This window comes from Coffea arabica, chromosome 3c, assembly GCF_036785885.1.
Source record: "Coffea arabica cultivar ET-39 chromosome 3c, Coffea Arabica ET-39 HiFi, whole genome shotgun sequence".
NCBI classification, from domain to species: Eukaryota; Viridiplantae; Streptophyta; class Magnoliopsida; order Gentianales; family Rubiaceae; genus Coffea; species Coffea arabica.
The window spans coordinates 705,022-724,456 of record NC_092314.1 but is presented as its reverse complement, the minus strand read 5'-3'; the positions used below and the strand labels follow the sequence as shown (position 1 = coordinate 724,456).

Genomic DNA, 19,435 nt, shown 5'->3' with positions numbered 1-19,435 from the left:
TGCACAGTGTGCAAGGAAGAAGAAATTGACACTAACAGGCCATTGAATAGAATATAGTCTTTAAGGCACATTGGGTAATTGCGACAAGATAGGCAGGGTAAAATTGCCATTTTGGTTTCCCTTTATTCAGCTGACCACCTAACGTTTGACATTGAAATAACGTTTGACATTGAAAGAAAAGACATCACACCTGCTACAATGTTACAATGCGCCATAACAACCACTCTTCACACTCTATTCACCCTAACATTATCAGTTTTGAGTACTATCGTACAGTTCCAGTCTTAGTTTTATTCCTTTATGTTTATATTATATTATTATTTATATCGTTATATTATTATAAAACGACGGTACTTAGTCTTAGTCCGCTAACAACTAAGAAGAAAAAATAAGAAACGAAGCAAAGAAAGAACGGAAAGCAAACGAATTGGAGAACGAAGTTGGACGAACACTGTCCAACCAATCACGCTTGGCCACATCATCAAAAGTACACAATCTTGAGGCATGGCATTCGCTCTTTTATACCTATGTTAAAGATATGCGGTACGTGACAGATTTCAAACAAAAATTAGTTAGAAATCTAGGTAGAAATAAGATTTGACTAATATAAATTTATAAAAGGCCGTAAAATTATATTTTTTAAAAATGAGAGACGAAAAAAATTATTTTATAAAATGTGAGAGATATTTGAACGATTTTTTTCCATTTTTTATGTACAAAAAGTGAAATCTTACTATTTTTAGTGCTAAAAATGGATATAAATTGTGTCAAATCTAACTCTTTTAGGAAAAAAATGAATATAGTTCAAGTAAGATCATACTTTTTTTTTTAGAAAAAAATGAATATAAATCAGATTATTTATTTAACTACAAATGAGACCTAATTTCTTTTATCCATAAAAAAATGATTATGTGCAAATCACGTGATAAATTCAGGATCAAAAGTAATTGAAAATCCAGATCAGAATTAAATTTTATCAATTTAATTTTATAAGGGATATAAAATTATCATTTTTTAATTGAACGATGAAAAAAATTATTTGATAAAATGTGAGAAATATTTTAAACACTTCTCACTTTTGACAAACCCGATTTTCTCTATGCTTCGTGGTAGCCGTTGTCCATTTGGCCCCTAAATTGAAAATGTTTCTCATATAGTCAAGATTCTGGGTGGGCCTAGGCTCCTCTAGTATGAGGAGTTGATAGACAACCGAGCAATGACCAGTGAAGCAGCAGAGGTAACTGGTAAGGAGCCATTTTAGTTCTGAAACTATGCGATTTGATCCATTTCGTTTCTCTTAGAAAAACCAGAAAAGCAAGGAGCTAGGGTTCATCAAAATCAGAAAAAGCTTCGTTTTCTCAAATAAATCGATCAAGAGATGGCGTTTTGGTGGCCGTTGCTGGTGCTCGCATTCGCATTCGTGATCTGTAAATTCCTGTTGATGCTCGTTCCTTCCAATGTACCTTCTATCAACGTCGATGCCTCTGACGGTGCCTTCTCTCTCTCTCTCTCTCTCTTTTATACATATATAAGTATTACATGTCCGTTTTGCTAGAAATTTTGCTTAGCTTAGTTTCGAATAGACTTGCTTTGCTCGGTAATTGACTGTATTTAGTTTCGTATGTAGTAATATTTCTTTAGATGTTTAAAGTATTTTGGAATAATTTGATTGGAAAAATTTGTTTGTGTAGATACAAATATTGTATTGATTTTGAAGTTATTGTGTTAATTGCAGTGTTGGGTAACGGAAATCAGACGGACGAGAACAGCTACATATATGTGAGTTCCGACGACTGCTACTGTTTTTTTTTCGGTTTCGAAGCTTATTTGTAGTTTAAAATTGTAGTTATTATAATTATTATTTTAAGTATCGCTCCTATGCTACAAAATTATTCATTCCTAGCTAGTTTAGTTTCTCTGTTTGAATGTGTTAGAGCTGCGAACTTGATACAGAAATTTTTTTGGTAGTATAATTTTTTAACTAGATATATAATGTGCCGAACTGGATATTATTCATTTAAATTTGAGTTACGATTTAAATAAAGAACATACTTATTCTGATTGAAAAGCTTCAAGGTGGGATGCAATAGACGATGTTTATTACTTGAAATGTTCTTGGTTTGGCTGCAAACTAACAATTTTGCTTGTTTATTCTTCTTGTTTTTCACTTCTGTGGACTCCTTAGTGTTTGATAAGCAGTGATTGTATTCTATTCTTTCTTGGCTTTTGCTTTTGCTTTTGCTTATTCCACCCACCCCCCCCCCCTCTGGAATTGAGCTTTAGGTGATTTGAGCAGTTGTCTGCTGATAATGTTACATTGTGGTTTTCACTCAGAAATTTTTTTGGTAGTATAATTTTTTAACTAGATATATAATGTGCCGAACTGGATATTATTCATTTAAAATTGAGTTACAATTTAAATAAAGAACATACTTATTCAGATTGAAAAGCTTCAAGGTGGGATGCAATAGACGATGTTTATTACTTGAAATGTTCTTGGTTTGGCTGCAAACTAACAATTTCGCTTGTTTATTCTTCTTGTTTTTCACTTCTGTGGACTCCTTAGTGTTTGATAAGCAGTGATTGTATTCTATTCTTTCTTGGCTTTTGCTTTTGCTTTTGCTTATTCCACCCCCCCCCCCCTTCTGGAATTGAGCTTTAGGAGATTTGAGCAGTTGTCTGCTGATAATGTTACATTGTGGTTTGCACTCAGATACCATCAAGGCGGCAGACAGACATAGTTAAGTGCTATGAGCCTGCAACAATGAAGTACCTTGGCCACTTCCCTGCATTAAAACCTGATGAGGTGTGATAATTGTCTTACATTTTAAAAGTTTTAGATACTTGATGCGTGTGTAAAATCTGTATATTGGGCATGTTCTATTTTTTTTTTTTTTTAAATTAGCTAACAGTATGGATAATCTCTTGCATTTGGCTAGAATGTTATCTTAATTCTGGTTTCATTTAGAGCTAGTTCTGAAGTAAATATTACTTGATTAGAGTCGCAATATCATTTGCTCATGTCCTCTTTGCTTCATGTATAACTTTCAATGTGTTCAGTATCATTGAATTTAATATGATTCTAGATCCCTTCCCACCCAGGTTTACAGAATTTGTGATAATTCATCGTATTTATCAGATGCACCAGTGTGTTTAGGTAGTAGGTGTCTCTGCATAAACAATGTCTTTGTAGCATAGTTTGCAGCTTCCATCATCAGCTGTGACCTTTAGCTTTGCCTGACACCCTAGGCTTCAGAAGGCCTTAGCATCTCATATAACCACGACATTTGTGCCCAACTTTTCCATTTGGCTTTCGATGAAACTGGTAGTTTCCCAACTTTTTCCCCTCTCTATGTTGTGTTTTTGGTTGATGATGTGGCTTAATGATTCTTCTCTCACAGTTCATGTGTTCCGCTTCCAGTTGAAATTGACAACTGCACAATTTTCTTAGGTTAAGGAGAGGGTAGCACAGGCAAGGAAAGCTCAAAAGATATGGGCAAAAAGTAGCTTCAAGCAAAGGCGCCAGTTTCTGAGGATCCTTCTGAAGTATATAATTGAACATCAAGATCTTATATGCGAGTAAGGACTCCTGAACTGAAGAAAGCTCTCTATAAACTTTCTGGAAGTGCCAGCAAATGATTTGCTCATTTGAAGAAAAACTCCCTTCAACCTCTCCTAGTCTCCTCCTTGCCCCCAATGGCATGCACATACAATGAACCAAAAAAAAAAAAAGATTTAGTTGTAAAAAACTATCAGAACTCTGAGGAATCTATGCATTGCTTCTATTTTCTTTTACTTTTGCAGTATATGATAAATTTATGGATTTGCTGTAATGGTCAAAGTAATCAAGCGGTCTTCAACTTTTTCTCATTGTAGCTTCAATTCAAATCAATGTCTGGGGCTAGAATTTGTTCTTTGCATAGTTTTTTCCAACCATCAAAAAATTTTCTATTTATTGACCGTCACCTGATGGATTAGTCTGAATATGTTTAAGTTGCTCTACAAGTAACATCAGTGAAGAAAAGGAAATGGAAGACATCCTCATATATATCAATCTGGACTGAAAACTGATAACAGAAAATACTTCGGTGATATGGGATTAAATCTTGCAGAAGCACAAGTAAAATACTTCAGCTAGGGATGCTAAGAAATTGAATTCATAATATGACCTGAAAGTAAAAGGTTTAAGATCATTCCTCATCACGTACATCTTTTTCTCCCTTTTGGTTGAATTTTTTTGAAGTGTTGAATGTTGAATGTTAAAATTAAAACTTTCAACTTTTGCATTGATGCTTTTATTTGTGACTACTTGTGATAAAGTTCAGTCTCATGTGTCATTTCAACTAGAATTTCTTCAAGGGATACTGGGAAGACCATGGTGGATGCTTCATTGGGGGAGATATTGACAACTTGTGAGAAAATTACATGGCTTCTTTCAGAGGGTGAAAGGTGGCTAAAGCCTGAATACAGGTATATCCAATCACTTCTTTTTTCAATTCTATCACTACTACTGATTGGACGAGAGCAAAACTTGAACATCTGACCAGTGTTTAGCTCAAGAAGCAGTCTCATAAAAGTTGTAGCTGTGTCGTAGTGGCAATATACTCCTGTTGGTTTTGGTGTGAAATATGTAGATGCCTTCTTTGACAAGTGCTTGTAGTAATAACATCGTTTATGCTCATTTTGTTACTAGCAACATCCAATGAGTAGGAAGATCCAAACAATTTGTTGTTTCATCATGTTTTATCTGCTTGAATAATTAACAAGCCAAAAGTTTCAAGCAAAATAATCATCATTAGATATCTTATAGGTCATGTGGAAGATCAATGCTTCACAAGACAGCCAAGGTGGAGTTTTATCCCCTTGGTGTAATTGGTGCTATTGTCTCGTGGAATTATCCTTTTCATAATATTTTCAACCCAATGTTGGCAGCAGTATTCTCAGGAAACAGCATTGTGATTAAGGTATTCTTCCTTACCTGCATTGATTATCGTTTTGGACGTATTGCATGTTTTAGTTAACTCCTTTTGTCTCTTGAGTGTTGTATTTATGAATCGATTTAAAGTTGCAGTCTGTAGTAGAGTTTTGGCCTGTTCCACCATAGCTGTTGCTTTGTAATGACATCAGCACATTTTTCTATGCCCAGCATTTCATTGTCTGTCTGTAAGAACAGCATTTTTAATAAATATTTAAGCAAACTTTTTTAAGTAGATTGTTGGAAGAAATAAAACGGGCCATGTATTTCAAATAATAGTTGTATCTTTTTTCTTATTTCCTGTTTCCTAATTAACCCCCATTTTAGGCAATGCTTCTAAGTACCAAGGTTCTTCCCAGATGGTTGTCAGAGCCCTCACTCGTGGACACTATTTTTCATAACATAGAGGAATAGTAACGTGTCTGTGACTAAGCTTAGTCCTTTCCCGCAGAATGCCTCTGTAGTGTAGAAGAGTTGAAATTCATTTTAATTGTCTCAGATAAAATTCTATCTAAAAGAAGGATAAACATTTTAAATACATACATTCCCTTTGCTGATTTGCTTTGATAATTGATGAGTATGATTGTCATGGTAGGTTTCAGAAAATGCAAGTTGGTCAGGATGTTTTTATATGAGAATTATTCAGACAGCCCTTGCTGCTGTAGGAGCTCCTGAAAACCTGGTTGAAGTTATAACCGGGTATGCATCGTTTTAATGGTTTCATTGTGTTGACTTCTGTTCAGAGCTTGCTTGAATTGAACCTCTCTGCAGGTTTGCTGAAACTGGAGAAGCCTTAGTGTCTGCAGTTGACAAAATTATATTTGTCGGATCACCTGGTGTGGGTAGAATGGTAGGAAGTGAAGAAACGTATATTGATTTATTGCTTTACCATTAGCAGTATTATAGTCTACAAAAGTCCATTTTCTCATTTTTAAATTCCTTGAGCATTACTTACTCTTGAAACCACCCACCCGTGTACCATAACTGCCACCTAAAGAAGGAAAAGGTTTCTTGTGCAATATGGTGTCTCCCCTTTATCTTTGAGCTTCACTCATTTAAAGTAAAAAAATTTTCTCGTTAATTTTCAGTTTTCAAACCTTTGAGGTGTATAGATGCTTCTGAATTCGAGATGAAAACTGAGATGAAGTGCTTGGTGCTCTTCTTGTATATGCAGATAATGCGGAAAGCTTCAGATACATTAATACCAGTTACACTTGAGCTTGGTGGAAAAGATGCATTTATTGTCTGCGAAGATGTGGATGTGCCTCATGTATGAATCCCTCAAGCCTGCACTTGTATTTTCTAGATATGAATGCACTGATAACTTTCAACATTGCAATTCTAGATTCTTGAGCATAATCCTATTTCTTTTGCCTGGATGGTTGGTTATTACCAAATCATTTAACGGGAAGCAGGTTGCACAAGTTGCTGCTAGGGCTGCTCTCCAATCAAGTGGGCAAAATTGTGCGGGTGCTGAGAGATTCTATGTTCATAAGGATGTTTATTCTTCATTTGTTGCTGAAGTTGTCAAAATTGTAAAATCTGTTGCTGTTGTAAGTACAGTTTTTGCTATTTTCCTCTTAGTTTCTTTAATCAGATCTACCTGATCTCTCCCTGTATTGCTTCTTGGTCTCACTGGTGTCACGAACTTTAATTTTTCACTGCCTTCATATGCTTTTAGTTATAGCTTTACCTTCATGGCTTAATGAAGTGTTTTGAGATTACCACACTTAATTTATGTACTTCTGCTAATGCATCTTGCTAGCAAAAGCTTGTGAACCAATGCCTTCAAGAGGACTCAAAGTAGCTTTCTCTTTGTTCATGTTGGACATGCTGTGTCCAGCATGAACAAAGCTCAACTTCCTCAAAATATTCTTAGTTATATGAGTTGACCTGCTACATCAATATATGAAAGAAATTACATTTCGTTTCATATATTTTAGAAATTGATACCATTGATACTGCTAGTTATGCTGGAATTATTCTTTGATTGATCCATTTTTAAGATATGCATCCTTGTTTTATAATGTCTTTTCATCTTTCTTATTCCCTTGCTCTTTTGTTTGTGATTTCAGACAAAGAACTGTTGCAACTTTTGTGATTTCATTAATGATGTGTGAAATGGTTGAAGTCATTCGCTTGTGTCGCCTTCCGTTTTAGAAGTTCATGCATCAATCACCTCACATTATTCCATAAAGAAATCAACTAAATACCACGCCAGTAGCTTCCTTTGAGAACCACTAATTGCGTTTGATGCCAGATGTGAGATCCAATCTTTGAGAACATATTCAGGGAATACTGCTGCATTAGAATTCACTAGGTTGTTCCCTTTCCTGGCCACTGTAGTTGTGATTTTCACTTTAAAACAGAAAGAGTGATATCTTTGCATGAACCTTGACTGCACTCTTTTGGGCTGCTGTAGTATGATCGTGGTGCACTTGCATGCTCAATTGTAATTTCTTTTATAGAAGTTTAATAATTTAATTAATGATTTCATGCAGGGCCCTCCACTGGCTGGGAAGTATGACATGGGAGCCATATGCATGCAGGAGCATTCCGAAAAGCTCCAAAATCTTGTAAATGATGCCGTACATAAAGGAGCTGAAGTTGTTGGGCGAGGAAGTGTCGGAAATATTGGTGAAGATGCTGTTGATCAGTATTTCCCACCTACTGTTATTGTAAATGTGAACCACTCTATGAACTTGATGCAGGAGGAGGTATTTTCGTGTTGACTTCGTGTGTGTTTGTTCTGTTTGTTGATGCTATGAAAGTTGTCTGGCTTTTTTTCAATGGAAATTGGCACGCAGGCATTTGGACCAGTTTTGCCAATAATGAAATTCAATTCTGATGAAGAGGCTGTCAAGCTAGCAAATGATTCAAAATATGGACTTGGTTGTGCTGTTTTTTCTGGCAGTCAACATCGGGCCAAACAAATTGCTTCACAGTTACATTGTGGTGTTGCTGCAGTTAATGACTTTGCTTCAACTTACATGTGTCAGGTAATGCCACTACGGAAAGGGTATCATGGAGTATCAAGATGTGCTTTTAGTATTATCTAACTTAACTTGCTCTTCTAAATTACTGTAATTAGCATGATTAGAAATGGAACTTTCCCGGATGAAAGGGATTAGAAACAATATCTATAGTGGTCTAGAAGTTGCTTGTGCTGTGGAAACTCTCTGGCAAAGGATGATGTTTATGTGATTCCATAATTGCCTATTTTCAGAAACAGGTGGTTTAAAGTCCATACCCTACTGCTTTTAGGATTGGAAAAATTGGCTGTAAAATTAAATTTAGAGTTGACCATCTCTTCACTATTTATGGCTCTTAATTTGTTTGCATCTTACTTCAATTTTAATCATACATAGACATCTTAGTGATATTTTTTTTGTAATCTTGACTTTTGTATTTTCAGTCTTTGCCATTTGGTGGTGTAAAAGACAGTGGCTTTGGAAGATTTGCTGGCATAGAAGGCTTGCGAGCTTGCTGCCTTGTAAAGTCAGTCGTGGAGGATAGATGGTGGCCATTTATCAAAACCAAGATACCAAAGCCTATTCAGGTAAACTCTGCAGCATTTTTTACTCATTTTGTTTATGGTTCAATGAGTTTACATTGTCAATGTTTCTCACTGCATTACTGTAGTATCCTGTAGCGGAGAATGGTTTTGAGTTTCAAGTTTACCTGGTGGAAGCTCTTTATGGCTTGAACATCTTGGACCGTTTGAGAGCATTGGTGAATGTTTTGAAGATCCTTACAGAGCAGAACCCCTCCATAAACAACAAGAGGAGAAATGAATGATCTCTGTGCTCGGCAATTTTTCAAAGTTATCATGGTACCATCCAATATCACCATGTTTTGCACCATCTAAATGTTGCTTTATTTTCCTTTATTGCTGAGTATGAGTTGGTGGCTAAATGCTTCTCATTGTTTTAGGGACCGTTAGAGTACCTTTACAAGCCTTTTTTTTTTTTTTTGAAGGAACTGCTAATGAAACATGCAACAACTTAGAACAATTTGTTGTTATTCAGTTCTCGAGTAATGGTAAATCAGCATTGCTAGAAGTCATTATATTTAAATACCAGGTAAAACATGCAAATACAAAATTTTCGAGCTACTTAAAGGCAGTAAATGGCCAAGGCACCGTGATTCATACTTTAGTAGCTCGGGTGACCTCCCATGCAGTCTTTTCATGTTCCGCATTTATTAGACCGCCATCACCACTCCTGCAGCTGACAATTGCTACGATGAACCTTTCATTCTCAAGGGAAGATGGATACAAGATTTGTTCTTCCTGACAAGCCATAAGTATTGATAAAAGAAATTAGTTCCATAGAGTCTGTACATGCACTGCCCTGTTCCCTCACTTAAATTAATAAATATTAGTGAATATATTATATATAATTAATAATTGGACTAAAACTTTGACAAATTCTTTGTATTTACAACTTTAGATGAAGGTTTACTTAAATGGTTTTAAAGTATAAAACATTAGAGAAACTAAGCAACCTATTAACATTCAATTTAACCCCCTTCCATTTCTCTTTCTTCGATTGGTTTCTTTCTTACTTTTTTCCTTTTTCAGCTACCGCTCACTCTAAGTGTGGACGAATTGTGTATCTGTTGGAAGTTGTAATTGTTTTGCTAACCTTTTCTTTACAACAGATTAGCACTGGCTTACCTGCTACTTAGAGATGGTAACAAGGCAGGACCCGCCCTCCACCTCCTGTCAAAAGAGTTACCTCGCCTCCGGCCCCATTCCCCTAGTCCTTGCCCCGCAAGTGACCATTTCTTTTTTTTTTCTTTTTATATTGAAATGGAAGATTTCATTTTGAAGTAAATCTATCTTTGCAATATACATACATTAGTAATCCAAGAGAACATTACATTCAAACTAGTTTTTCCTCAAAAGTAAAGTTTATTTATAAGTGGACAAGCAAGCATTGGGCAAGCTAGTGCTAATAGATTGTAAAGAGAACGTTAGCAAAATAGTTACAAATTCTTCAAACTGACACAATATCATCAGATTGAGAGTGAGTGTGGCAACTGAAAAGGGAAAAAGTTACGTGACAGAGAAAGAAATGAACAAGAGAAGGAAAAGTAAGAAAGGGTTATAGGTTGAATGTTAATAGGTTTTTAGTTTCTCTAATATTTTGATGTTTAAGATATAAATAAAATTAAAATCATTTAAACTAATCTACTTATAAACTTTGTAAAGATAGAGAATTCTTCAAAGTTTTAGTCTAATTATTAATTAAGACTTGCTTCAAAAAGTTATTAATCATTATATTATACATATAATATATTCATTAATATTTATTAATTGATGCGAGGGAACAAGGCCGGCCCCCATTTACAGCAGGGGGACCCTCGCTCCATTACTTTCATTGCAAGACGGGCACCCGCGAACACCTACAGCCATTGCCATTGCCATTGCCATTCCTACTGTTGTTTGCTTGTTCACCAATAGTAGTATTTTAGAAGTAAATTAATCTTACTTCTAAAAAGAAACAATTTGCATGTGGTATTCTCTTGGACTTCTGATTTATACATATCACAAAGATAGATTCGCTTAAAAATGAAATGTTCCTCTCCAGTACACAAAAGATTTAAAAAAAAAAAGAAAAAAAGAGAGGAAACTATCACTTGTCGGGGAAGTGGGGTGAGACGAGGGTGGGGGAAGGGGAGCAGGGGATGGGACGAAGGCAGAGGGGATTTTTTGGCAATCCATCCCCCAATCCCACTCCGTTGCCATCCTTAGTTGACGAGATGTGTTGGCTTTTCTGTTGCCAGAGGTCAGGGGAATGGTTCAAAGTTCTCCGTTGACACCAGTTCTTCATTTTAAATTAGGAATTTCTTTTTTGGGCTTTGACGCAAGTCTTGGGTTTACTTATTAGAATATTCGTGAAAAGCTGTGATGCCCAAAAGTCAATTTACTTCCTTGGCGTTAACGATTAAGAAATCATGTGTAATGATGCTACTGTTAATAATATGTGAAATCATGTAGAGCAAATAAATATAGCGTGGCATACCCATTCCATTATTTCGGACACTAAAAAGTAGATTAGTGAAGTAAAAGATTCTTATATTGTTTATGTTCAAGAGTAAAATGTTATTATCTTGAATGGAGACGTCGAAAAGAAATGAAGGAGAAGAAGCGAGTCAGAAATTGTTTCAGGATTACCTCAGAGAGTTCATCAAAGTCGTCAGGAGTTATTTGAAGTAACTCTGCAGCGGTCTGACCAGTGCACCAAGCACACACTTTTGCGCTCCCATCAGCAAGAGTTATCTTGAGATGGAAAGACCGCACAACTTCAGCAGAGCAGTTCCAATTGCAGAAGTTACAAAAAGGGTCCCCACCGCGTGCCTCGTCAACAAAATTCCCACAAAGGGAATGCGAAAATCTTGTACTGACGTGACAATAGTCAATCTGATCCAGCCAGATTCGACAGATCTGAAAAGAAAAGGAAAGAGAAAAATGCTTTTAGAAAGCGACACCGATGCTCATCTAAGTAACTCTTTGTAAAGGGAAGGATACCTGAAGCCATATGCAGACAACCAACGAATCCCATGACCACAATATACATTGCGGCATCGGAACATCGATAACAAATCCTCATACAGAGGAGGAAAACAGAAAACTCAAGCAAGATGAAGCTATTAAAGTAGCCATTTGTTGTCACGAGGAAACAATCAAAACATAGCAGCAAAAAGACCTCAAAACTTAATAAAATCTTATTTTAGAAAAAAAAAAGATCATTAAAATAAAGGATTTTCACCTGGCTTTTCAATGTATGATTAAATTAACTATGGAAGTTAACCTGACAGCTGTTTATCCGCATGTCACAGGCTAATCACAGTTTAGAGTAAATTGAGTAAGAGGTAACTACCAAGACTCCACGTAGCAACACAAGATTACAAGTATCTTGCCTTAAAGAGAGAGAGAGAGAGAGAGATATTACCAGTATCTGCAAGATGGAAGCCAGGATTCAACATGGCAGAATCACAGAAAATAAAAAGTAAAATCAACCTTTTCTTTCCTTTATTTTTCTTTTGGGAGAGGAAGAAGAAAAACTGCATGGATTTTTAGCAGAACAGATAAGCACAGAATTGAAACCAAGGAAAAAGAATAAAACATACATGAGTTACACCAATCCGGATAGATAAATCAGAAAGGCGTGATAATTTGTGAAGACAAGACGAGTTCAGCAAGGCAGGTAAGCAACTTATGTTGATAAATGAAGCTCCAATGTCACTCTCCAACCATGATAACTGAAGTCTGTCAAGCATGCAACAAAAGCAAGATGAGATTATCCTATGAATAAAAAAGGCAAAATCAGGCAGCTGTAAGGGTATAATACATTCAAGTGCATGTAGCTTTAACCTGCAAACAAAGCTGTATCATGCACTGACCTCATGACCTTCCAGTTAATATATAATGAAAACTCATCATTTGACCAAAGTGCACCATCAGATGACCCAATACGTTCTATCAGTGAAAACAATCCCAAAAGGATCGCTGATCATTAGTCTCATTAAAGCTTAAAATGTAGCTATCCTTTTCTAACTGAATAAACTCACTTTATATGATATAACCCTTTCTTTTAGGCCACTTTCACATGATATAACGTTGTTCCTTTGGAGTTTTTGTGCAGCTAACTTGTCGGGAGAGAGGTAGTCAACGCAGTGTGTATATGTCAAAGTTCAGGATCTAATTAAAGTTTGAGTTGTGATCACCTATTTTCTATGCTCGTAGAGGAGGTCAAACCAGAAATGTACACTGTGTGACCAAGCCCTAATCTTCCCAATGACCTAAACAGCAAAAACATCGAGGAAACATTAGCTTTTTTAGCAAAATGAACATGTTTCATTTGGGACACAGGTAACTGAAGATAATTACCACAATCCGACAAAATATAGCTTTATCCAAATTGTTCCAGTTATATCTTTCAGCTTCAAGGAGAAAGTGGTCTTTGCCGTATTTCTCTCATGAACAATGTCAGTAACAACTCCATAAAGACTGAGGCCAGTCATCTTGTCATGTAGATCAACTACAAATGACTGCAATACTTCAACAGCATAAGAGAGATTAGTGGCAAAACTGAAATTTAGGGAATTGACACGAGCATATTGGTTTTGTAATGGACATATCCAGAACATTCTGAGGTAGGCACAGTTATAAACCCAAGAAGATTTTTATCCATTGTGCTTATTTAAATGGGATACGTCATCTATGAATTCACATAAAGCATCAGGTGTATTTAAAGGCATAATAAAAACACAGGAATGACAAATTTATATTTATGCTCAATGTGCATGCATATGAACACAATCCAAGTTGGTTTCAAAGTATGAAGAATGGAGGGAAGTATTCACAACGATACTAATAATGGTCATTGTCTTCTTGATTAATGATGTCATTAATGGTCATTAAATGACATACCTATCAAGTATGAAGCATGATTTGTTACATGTGAAGCTAAAACATAAAACTGAAGACCAAATCTTTTTTATTTGGTAAAGAAATATAACAGATGAGTATTACAACTCCATTTACCAGGAAAAGGCTAAATAATGCATTAGAAAAGAAGATTGAATTTACCCTGGATATCTAATCCAATCTCAATTTTTTATATGAAGAAGCTATTTCACAGATAAAACAATTCCTACAACAATAAATTGTTTTCAACATCCATAGATTCTGCCAAATTGTTGCAGAACTTACCCGAAATGGACAAAGACTGAAGTCAATAGATCCTTGAGAATCACAAGGCAGGGTCACTTGGGAAATGACAGATCTCTGATCTGATAGATTTAATAGCTTTGATCCTTGAGAACGGCTCTGTGTCAATGATACAGATACCTAGATCCCCCACAAGTTAACATTGTATTCATCATTGGACATGTTAGTTGCATAAAAAAATCCAAGACTTACTCGTTCCTCATGTTGGATAGAAGGCACCATAAAAAGCTGCGTTGCACTGCCATATTCAAGGAAAATTTCTTCACATGTTTCGATTTCACCATTAGAAGAACTTGCAATAAATGGCCTATCCAGGGCAAGCATACTCCCAACACTGAAAAGCAGCTAAATCATGTTGATGTAGAAAAACAAAAACAACAAATCTGAATCCCGAAGAGGTACCTGAATAGCTTGGATAGCATAACCTGCTCACCCCACAGCAGAAACTTTAGCTTGACACCATCGTTATCAACAAGAGTAATCTGCTTCTTCTGCAAATTACCATACTTCTGTGTTTCCAAAGATCCAATTGATTCAATCCTGTCCTCAAATAAAAACACAACTAGTTATAGTAGTTCTAGGTGCAACGTAAATTAAAATGCCAAAGACTTTAAGGACTTAAGAGCAAAGCAAAAAGAAAAGGTGCCAGTCAATTGAAATATGAAGTCAAAACGGGGAATAAAGAAAGGAAAAAGGAAGATTGGCAGAAGAAATGGAAAAGATGGGGGAGAGAGGGGACGAAAGGAAACTGACACACTTGACAGATCTTTGTGCCCATGTTCTTTTAAGCAGAGTCTTTATTGATTTGCTCAATCACATGTCAAAAGAAGCTAGGCCAACACTTGACAGCACTTTGAACTTATTAAAGTTGAGCACGCTTTGACTACTATACCATTCAGCAATAATATGCTAAAGTCTGAGAGCAGGAATTAAGACGGTGTGTAAAGCTGACATCCATCCTGTCTGTTAATGGACGGCCTTTTCTCAGGACATACTTTCATTATGTTCCCATCATGGAAAAGCAGATGAGGCACAAGCCAATTCTCAGAGCTAAAACTGTCTGATGTACTTAAAGAAGTGGGCCAGTTGGCGAGATGACTGATTTTATATATACCAACTTCAGAGAAAGTAGCATCAACTTCGTTTAAAACTGAAGTACACAAGACAGACTACAAATTATGCTGCCACATCTTACCTAGCATACAATGAATAAGAGACCCCTTCTTTAACAGCCTCAAGAGAAATGGAAGAGAAGGAATCTGAACAAAACTGTGCTCCAATTAGCATCGCATCATCGTCTTGGTCCTGCATCAAGGATAAATTTAAAGTCAACACCAGAAACAGAATATGAAATCTTAAAATCAGACCAAGTGCATATATGTCACAGGACTCCTGAAATTAATAAGCATGCAAATGCAAAGATAAAGCATGCAAAACTACACTAGTTTGTGCTAGCAAAGATCAACATCCATAAAAAGGTCAATCACAAGTGGATAAGCAAAGAAATCCTCCAAGACCTCATCTAACAGCACCACAAAATATTCAGTTGGCAGAAGTCGTGCCTGGCCACAACTTTTGCTGGCAGTTCGAAGATGGCATCCAGTTAGAAAAGCTTCTCGGCCCTTCTTCAGAATTCCATTGTTAGGATCAGCTAATTTGTAAAACCTGCTACAAAAATCCTTGTTAGACATCTTAGTAGATCAACAATGTACAAGATGCCGTACAGCAATGATAACATTGATTTAAATGATGACTAATGTGCTTAGTCGCTGAAAGTTCACCTTTGCAAAGAAAATATCCCAGCTTTAATTTAGTTATAGAATTAGTCTACTAATAACAGTCTGCTAGTTGCTTGTGAAGAGGTATGGTAACCATTAGCAGCATATGAAAAAAGAGAAGAAAAAGGATTCACAAGCATAAAGTTGGGCTAATTCACCACGTTAACAAATTGCCATATAATGTATGGTACACTCATTTAATATGCAGTGCAGTTCATTTACCTACGGTGAAGATACAGATCAATGGTGTTAGAGCTCCAAAAGTCACCCAATGTGATCATGCATATGTTGGTTCCTGAGAGAAACTTAACAAATTAAACATGACTACCACAGCATTAACACTTACTACTACAAGCAGGGGCAGGAAACCCATAGCTTGGAAACTGTTGGAAAAGAACTAAGCAGTAACGCTAAATATGAGTTGCCTCATTATAGACAAAATTTTCTCAAGTAATTTAACGCCTTTATTTAGCCCGAGAACTTCATTGCACTGTATATCAATGACAGTTAACTATTAGCACAAGCCCGGAAAGTTGTAGGTGAAAAGTTTGTTCATAGTGCATAATAGAATAGATCCCCAAGATTTTTATATTCAAAGTGAATTTATTGAGCCATTTTGTGGTAAAATAACAAAAAAGAAATGCAATTGAATGGCACGGCTCATGTTGTACCCGGAAGACAGTAAGCATCTACAATGACAGCTTCAATTACACTAGTCAAGGATAAGAATCTTTTCTCGTAAATTGAGTCAATTGTAACAGTGCTAGGAAGCTTTGCTCTTCTGTGCTTCTCCTTCAACTGGTTAATGCATTCAGGCCTCTTTTTTGGAGCTCTCCCCCTATTCTGCTCATTCCAAGCCTATAATCATACATAAACACACATATTAGCTGGGCAAAAACAAAAAAAAGCTGAAGAATGCCATAGAACGTGAAAAGTTGTTCGAAAAAGTGTCCTTATTCTGCAAATCAAATTCCAAAAACGTTCCTTATATAGACATAATTGTATAATTTATATCAATCAGAAAACATAGTATGTTTTTCCTCTTTCATGCAAATGATCTTTATTATTACTCAGAGAGTGCTATAAGATAAAATGTAAAAACCAAACTTATTTAGAACCTATTTTCTACGTGAATCTACAAAGCTAATAAAACGTGGAAATTCTGGACAAAAGTTCACAAATATCTATGCAATTAAGTCAAACTAATAACTCATATACGTAACAATTTCACATACACAATCCAGGCATACCACCGAGATGCACAAAATTCATCAAATTAACAACATGTATCTCTACTAATTTTCAAGTATACTGCAAAGACACGCACGTTTTACCTATAAAACTTGTCTAATTAACAACAAATACCATAGCAATTTTATATACTCTACATACACACACACACCGGAATGATGTACACATACTAAGCACTGATTATTCGGATGCTCAAAAGGGAAAAAAAAGATAGAGAGATAATTGAGAGGCCTATGCACCGAAGAAGACAAATATATACACGGAAAAGAATGCACGTATAGTTAATTTGAAGCTAGCGATGATAATAACTACTGATAATCAAATTTTTTCGAATATTTGGCCAAAAAAAAGAACTAATAAGAGAGAAATGCAGAGAGAATCGAGAATGGGATGGACCTGAGAGAGATCGGAAAGGAGAATAGCGGGAGTGACGCCGCTAGAATAAGCTACACAAGTTTTAAGGATCCGAGAAGCAATCCAGCTCCAACCCGGCCCGTCCGAATTGTCATTTTCGGTTTCTTTTAAAATCAACTGCGCGTAGTCAATAAATTTTAGGAACGGATCCTCTTCTTCGTCCATGTGATTTGGTTGATCTGTGATTTCCATTGATGAAGGTTCGTAGTCTATCATGCTGCTGGGAATCGCCTCAGAGAGAAAAACTCATCTGCTCTCTGAGGCAGGCACTGAAAGAGAAAGACGAATTAATAAACCCTAATCTCTGAAAGTGGGAGTGAAGTCCAGTTGGCGGGTTTTTATAGTCTTTGAACCTCCTAATAATCTCAAAATGCTTTTGGCGCGGAATCGATGCGTACATGAAGCGATGTCGTTTCATGGGCCGTGAGTGTGCGATGTGAATGAAGAGGTAAACGAGTCTTCTAGATCAATTAATTAATATCTCAACGATATTAATTAATCCCCATTTGGATTAGCTGTTTTTTAGAGTGTTTTTGAAAAAATTTACTGCAACAGAGCTTTTAGAGTATATTTTGGAATATTTAAAAGTAGTAGAGTTTTTAGAATATATTTTTGAATATTTTTTAAACATTAAAAATAATTAAAACTACTTTTTAGAGTGCCTTTTATAGTACTTTTTAAAAATTTTTATAGTATTTGAAAAACTCAAGGATCCAAACAGATTTGAACACACTCCTGTAACATCCAACCGTACACTTTTTTTTTTTGAGGCAACCGTGTACCCTCATTGAACAATAAACACTAACCAGGAGACAAATGAAGTGATGGGTAATGTACTATTTTCTTGCACCCAAATTTCCTCCTCTATAAAAATGTGCCCTAATAAATTTTTCTTAGTTTACTAATTTACTCGAGAGAACATCACTATTTAGAAATTAGAAATTACTCAACGTCGACCAAGTGTTAATGAAACCATTTTGCTTGCCAAAAGTCCATGTAAGTTTTTTACATAGACCCCATGTGCCACTTCTTTCACTTTACTTGCCAACAACATTGCATAAGAGAAATATATCCTAATACTATTGCAAAAGCATGCAAGTGATGATAAATCTACCACATAAACAAATCATAGCAGCAGTCACAAATATTAATTAGCAATTCATAGCAATCATATATATTACTTAACCAGTAATGTCTTAAATAAAGATGTTTTGGGACACCAATTCGCAAGTGATATAGTCAACAGTAGCCCATGAGAGAACAGCCATCACTGAGTGGAAAACGGGATGGGAGATGGTCATCGGCTCCTCCGCGTCGCAACTTCACGCGTAACGCCTACCTCAGCCTGCCTGATAACCTTATCCCCATAAATGTATCCATCCTTGGAGCAAACACACAACACGAACAGGTAACTAAATAAGGTTAAATAATAATAATAATAATAATAAGGGCAAATTATCCATTTGGCCCTTGAACTTTTAGTTTAGGTAAAATTAAACCCTTCAACTATTTGTAGTCAATTTTTAGCCCTCAAACTTGTAAAATTGGGAACCCGTGGCCCTTTTGGGCTAGTTTATCTGATTTTGCAACGGAAAAACCAAATCACACGAATGGTAGTATGTTTTAAAGAAGAGCCTTTTTGTCCACATAGAAATAAGTAAAAAGTGAAAAACTCCATCAATTTCTCTTTTCCTAAGGTAAAAGCTGCTACGTTGAAGGCAAAATTAGGAGAAATAGATAAGCATCTATGGTAATAGAAATGGTTGAATAAGTTTCTTGTGAGGGTACTTGTATTGAGTTGATTGATTGCTGTAATAATGATGCTTATAAAAACAAAAAGAGATGGAGTCTCGGATGGGATACTACAAATGGGGATAAATGTACTGGGATGATACTGCAAATTCGTGTGATTTGACTTTCCGGTTGTAAAACCGGATAAATTGGCCAAAAGGGCTATGGGTTCCCAATTTTACAAGTTCAAGGGTTGAAAATTGACTACAAATAGTTCGAGGGCTTAATTTGATTTAACCTAAAAGTTCAAGGGTCAAACGGATAATTTGCCATAATAATAATAATAGCCCAATTACATACCCGCTTCACTACTGCTACTAGTCCGGGTTCCCTATTTGGATCAGAAACAAAGAATGCAAGTTTGTGTTTGTTTGGATCAAACACGTCACCAGAATGTGGGGTGAATTTATTCACCCCATAGCATGGCAGAATCTAAAAATACAATTAGAAGTTGATAATCACCAATCAATTGATTCTACTTTCCTT

At 35.9% G+C, this 19,435-nt stretch overlaps 2 protein-coding genes across 6 annotated transcripts; one reads left to right on the top strand and one right to left on the bottom strand.

Annotated features, from left to right (window-relative positions):
• The first annotated feature begins 1,079 nt into the window (after window positions 1–1,079).
• On the top strand, window positions 1,080–10,611 carry LOC113733883 (aldehyde dehydrogenase 22A1). Of its 4 annotated transcripts, none has more exons than XR_003459171.2 (15): window positions 1,080–1,490; window positions 1,736–1,779; window positions 2,714–2,806; window positions 3,452–3,579; window positions 4,348–4,470; window positions 4,811–4,964; window positions 5,571–5,674; window positions 5,747–5,825; window positions 6,150–6,245; window positions 6,391–6,528; window positions 7,477–7,692; window positions 7,783–7,974; window positions 8,391–8,534; window positions 8,628–8,807; window positions 9,638–10,611. XR_003459171.2 is itself a non-coding variant. In XM_027260103.2 (15 exons), exons 1-14 carry the CDS (start codon window positions 1,379–1,381, stop codon window positions 8,771–8,773), a joined length of 1,779 nt encoding a protein of 592 aa, XP_027115904.1. In that variant the 5' UTR covers window positions 1,080–1,378; the 3' UTR covers window positions 8,774–8,807; window positions 9,638–10,611. The 4 variants fall into 4 exon arrangements, 3 of the variants coding, with proteins under 3 accessions (XP_027115904.1, XP_027115905.1, XP_027115903.1); XM_027260103.2 differs by having other exon boundaries at window positions 8,618–8,807; XM_027260104.2 differs by lacking the exon at window positions 9,638–10,611 and having other exon boundaries at window positions 8,628–9,036.
• On the bottom strand, window positions 8,971–17,476 carry LOC113737088 (uncharacterized). Of its 2 annotated transcripts, none has more exons than XM_072081655.1 (13): window positions 17,141–17,476; window positions 16,165–16,351; window positions 15,716–15,788; window positions 15,233–15,380; window positions 14,911–15,020; window positions 14,118–14,255; window positions 13,908–14,049; window positions 13,698–13,835; window positions 12,873–13,033; window positions 12,710–12,784; window positions 12,113–12,251; window positions 11,157–11,426; window positions 8,971–9,266 (listed from the first exon to the last, which is right to left on the bottom strand). In XM_072081655.1, exons 1-13 carry the CDS (start codon window positions 17,372–17,374, stop codon window positions 9,123–9,125), a joined length of 1,959 nt encoding a protein of 652 aa, XP_071937756.1. In that variant the 5' UTR covers window positions 17,375–17,476; the 3' UTR covers window positions 8,971–9,122. The 2 variants fall into 2 exon arrangements, with proteins under 2 accessions (XP_071937756.1, XP_071937757.1); XM_072081656.1 differs by having other exon boundaries at window positions 15,278–15,380.
• Window positions 17,477–19,435: the final 1,959 nt, after the last annotated feature.

What these genes read in the sequence shown, in the direction of transcription:
- LOC113733883 (XM_027260103.2), top strand. Translation starts at nt 1,379, where the DNA reads ATGGCGTTTTGGTGGCCGTTGCTGGTGCTCGCATTCGCATTCGTGATC. An exon ending in TGGCTAAAGCCTGAATACAG is followed by an intron (nt 4,471 to 4,810) that starts GTATATCCAATC and finishes GATATCTTATAG; the next exon opens with GTCATGTGGAAGATCAATGC. An exon ending in CACCTGGTGTGGGTAGAATG is followed by an intron (nt 5,826 to 6,149) that starts GTAGGAAGTGAA and finishes TTGTATATGCAG; the next exon opens with ATAATGCGGAAAGCTTCAGA.
- LOC113737088 (XM_072081655.1), bottom strand. Translation starts at nt 17,374, where the DNA reads ATGATAGACTACGAACCTTCATCAATGGAAATCACAGATCAACCAAAT. An exon ending in CTATATTTTGTCGGATTGTG is followed by an intron (nt 12,785 to 12,872) that starts GTAATTATCTTC and finishes TTTGCTGTTTAG; the next exon opens with GTCATTGGGAAGATTAGGGC. An exon ending in TCCGGATTGGTGTAACTCAT is followed by an intron (nt 11,427 to 12,112) that starts GTATGTTTTATT and finishes TTTTCTTTTCAG; the next exon opens with ATCTGTCGAATCTGGCTGGA.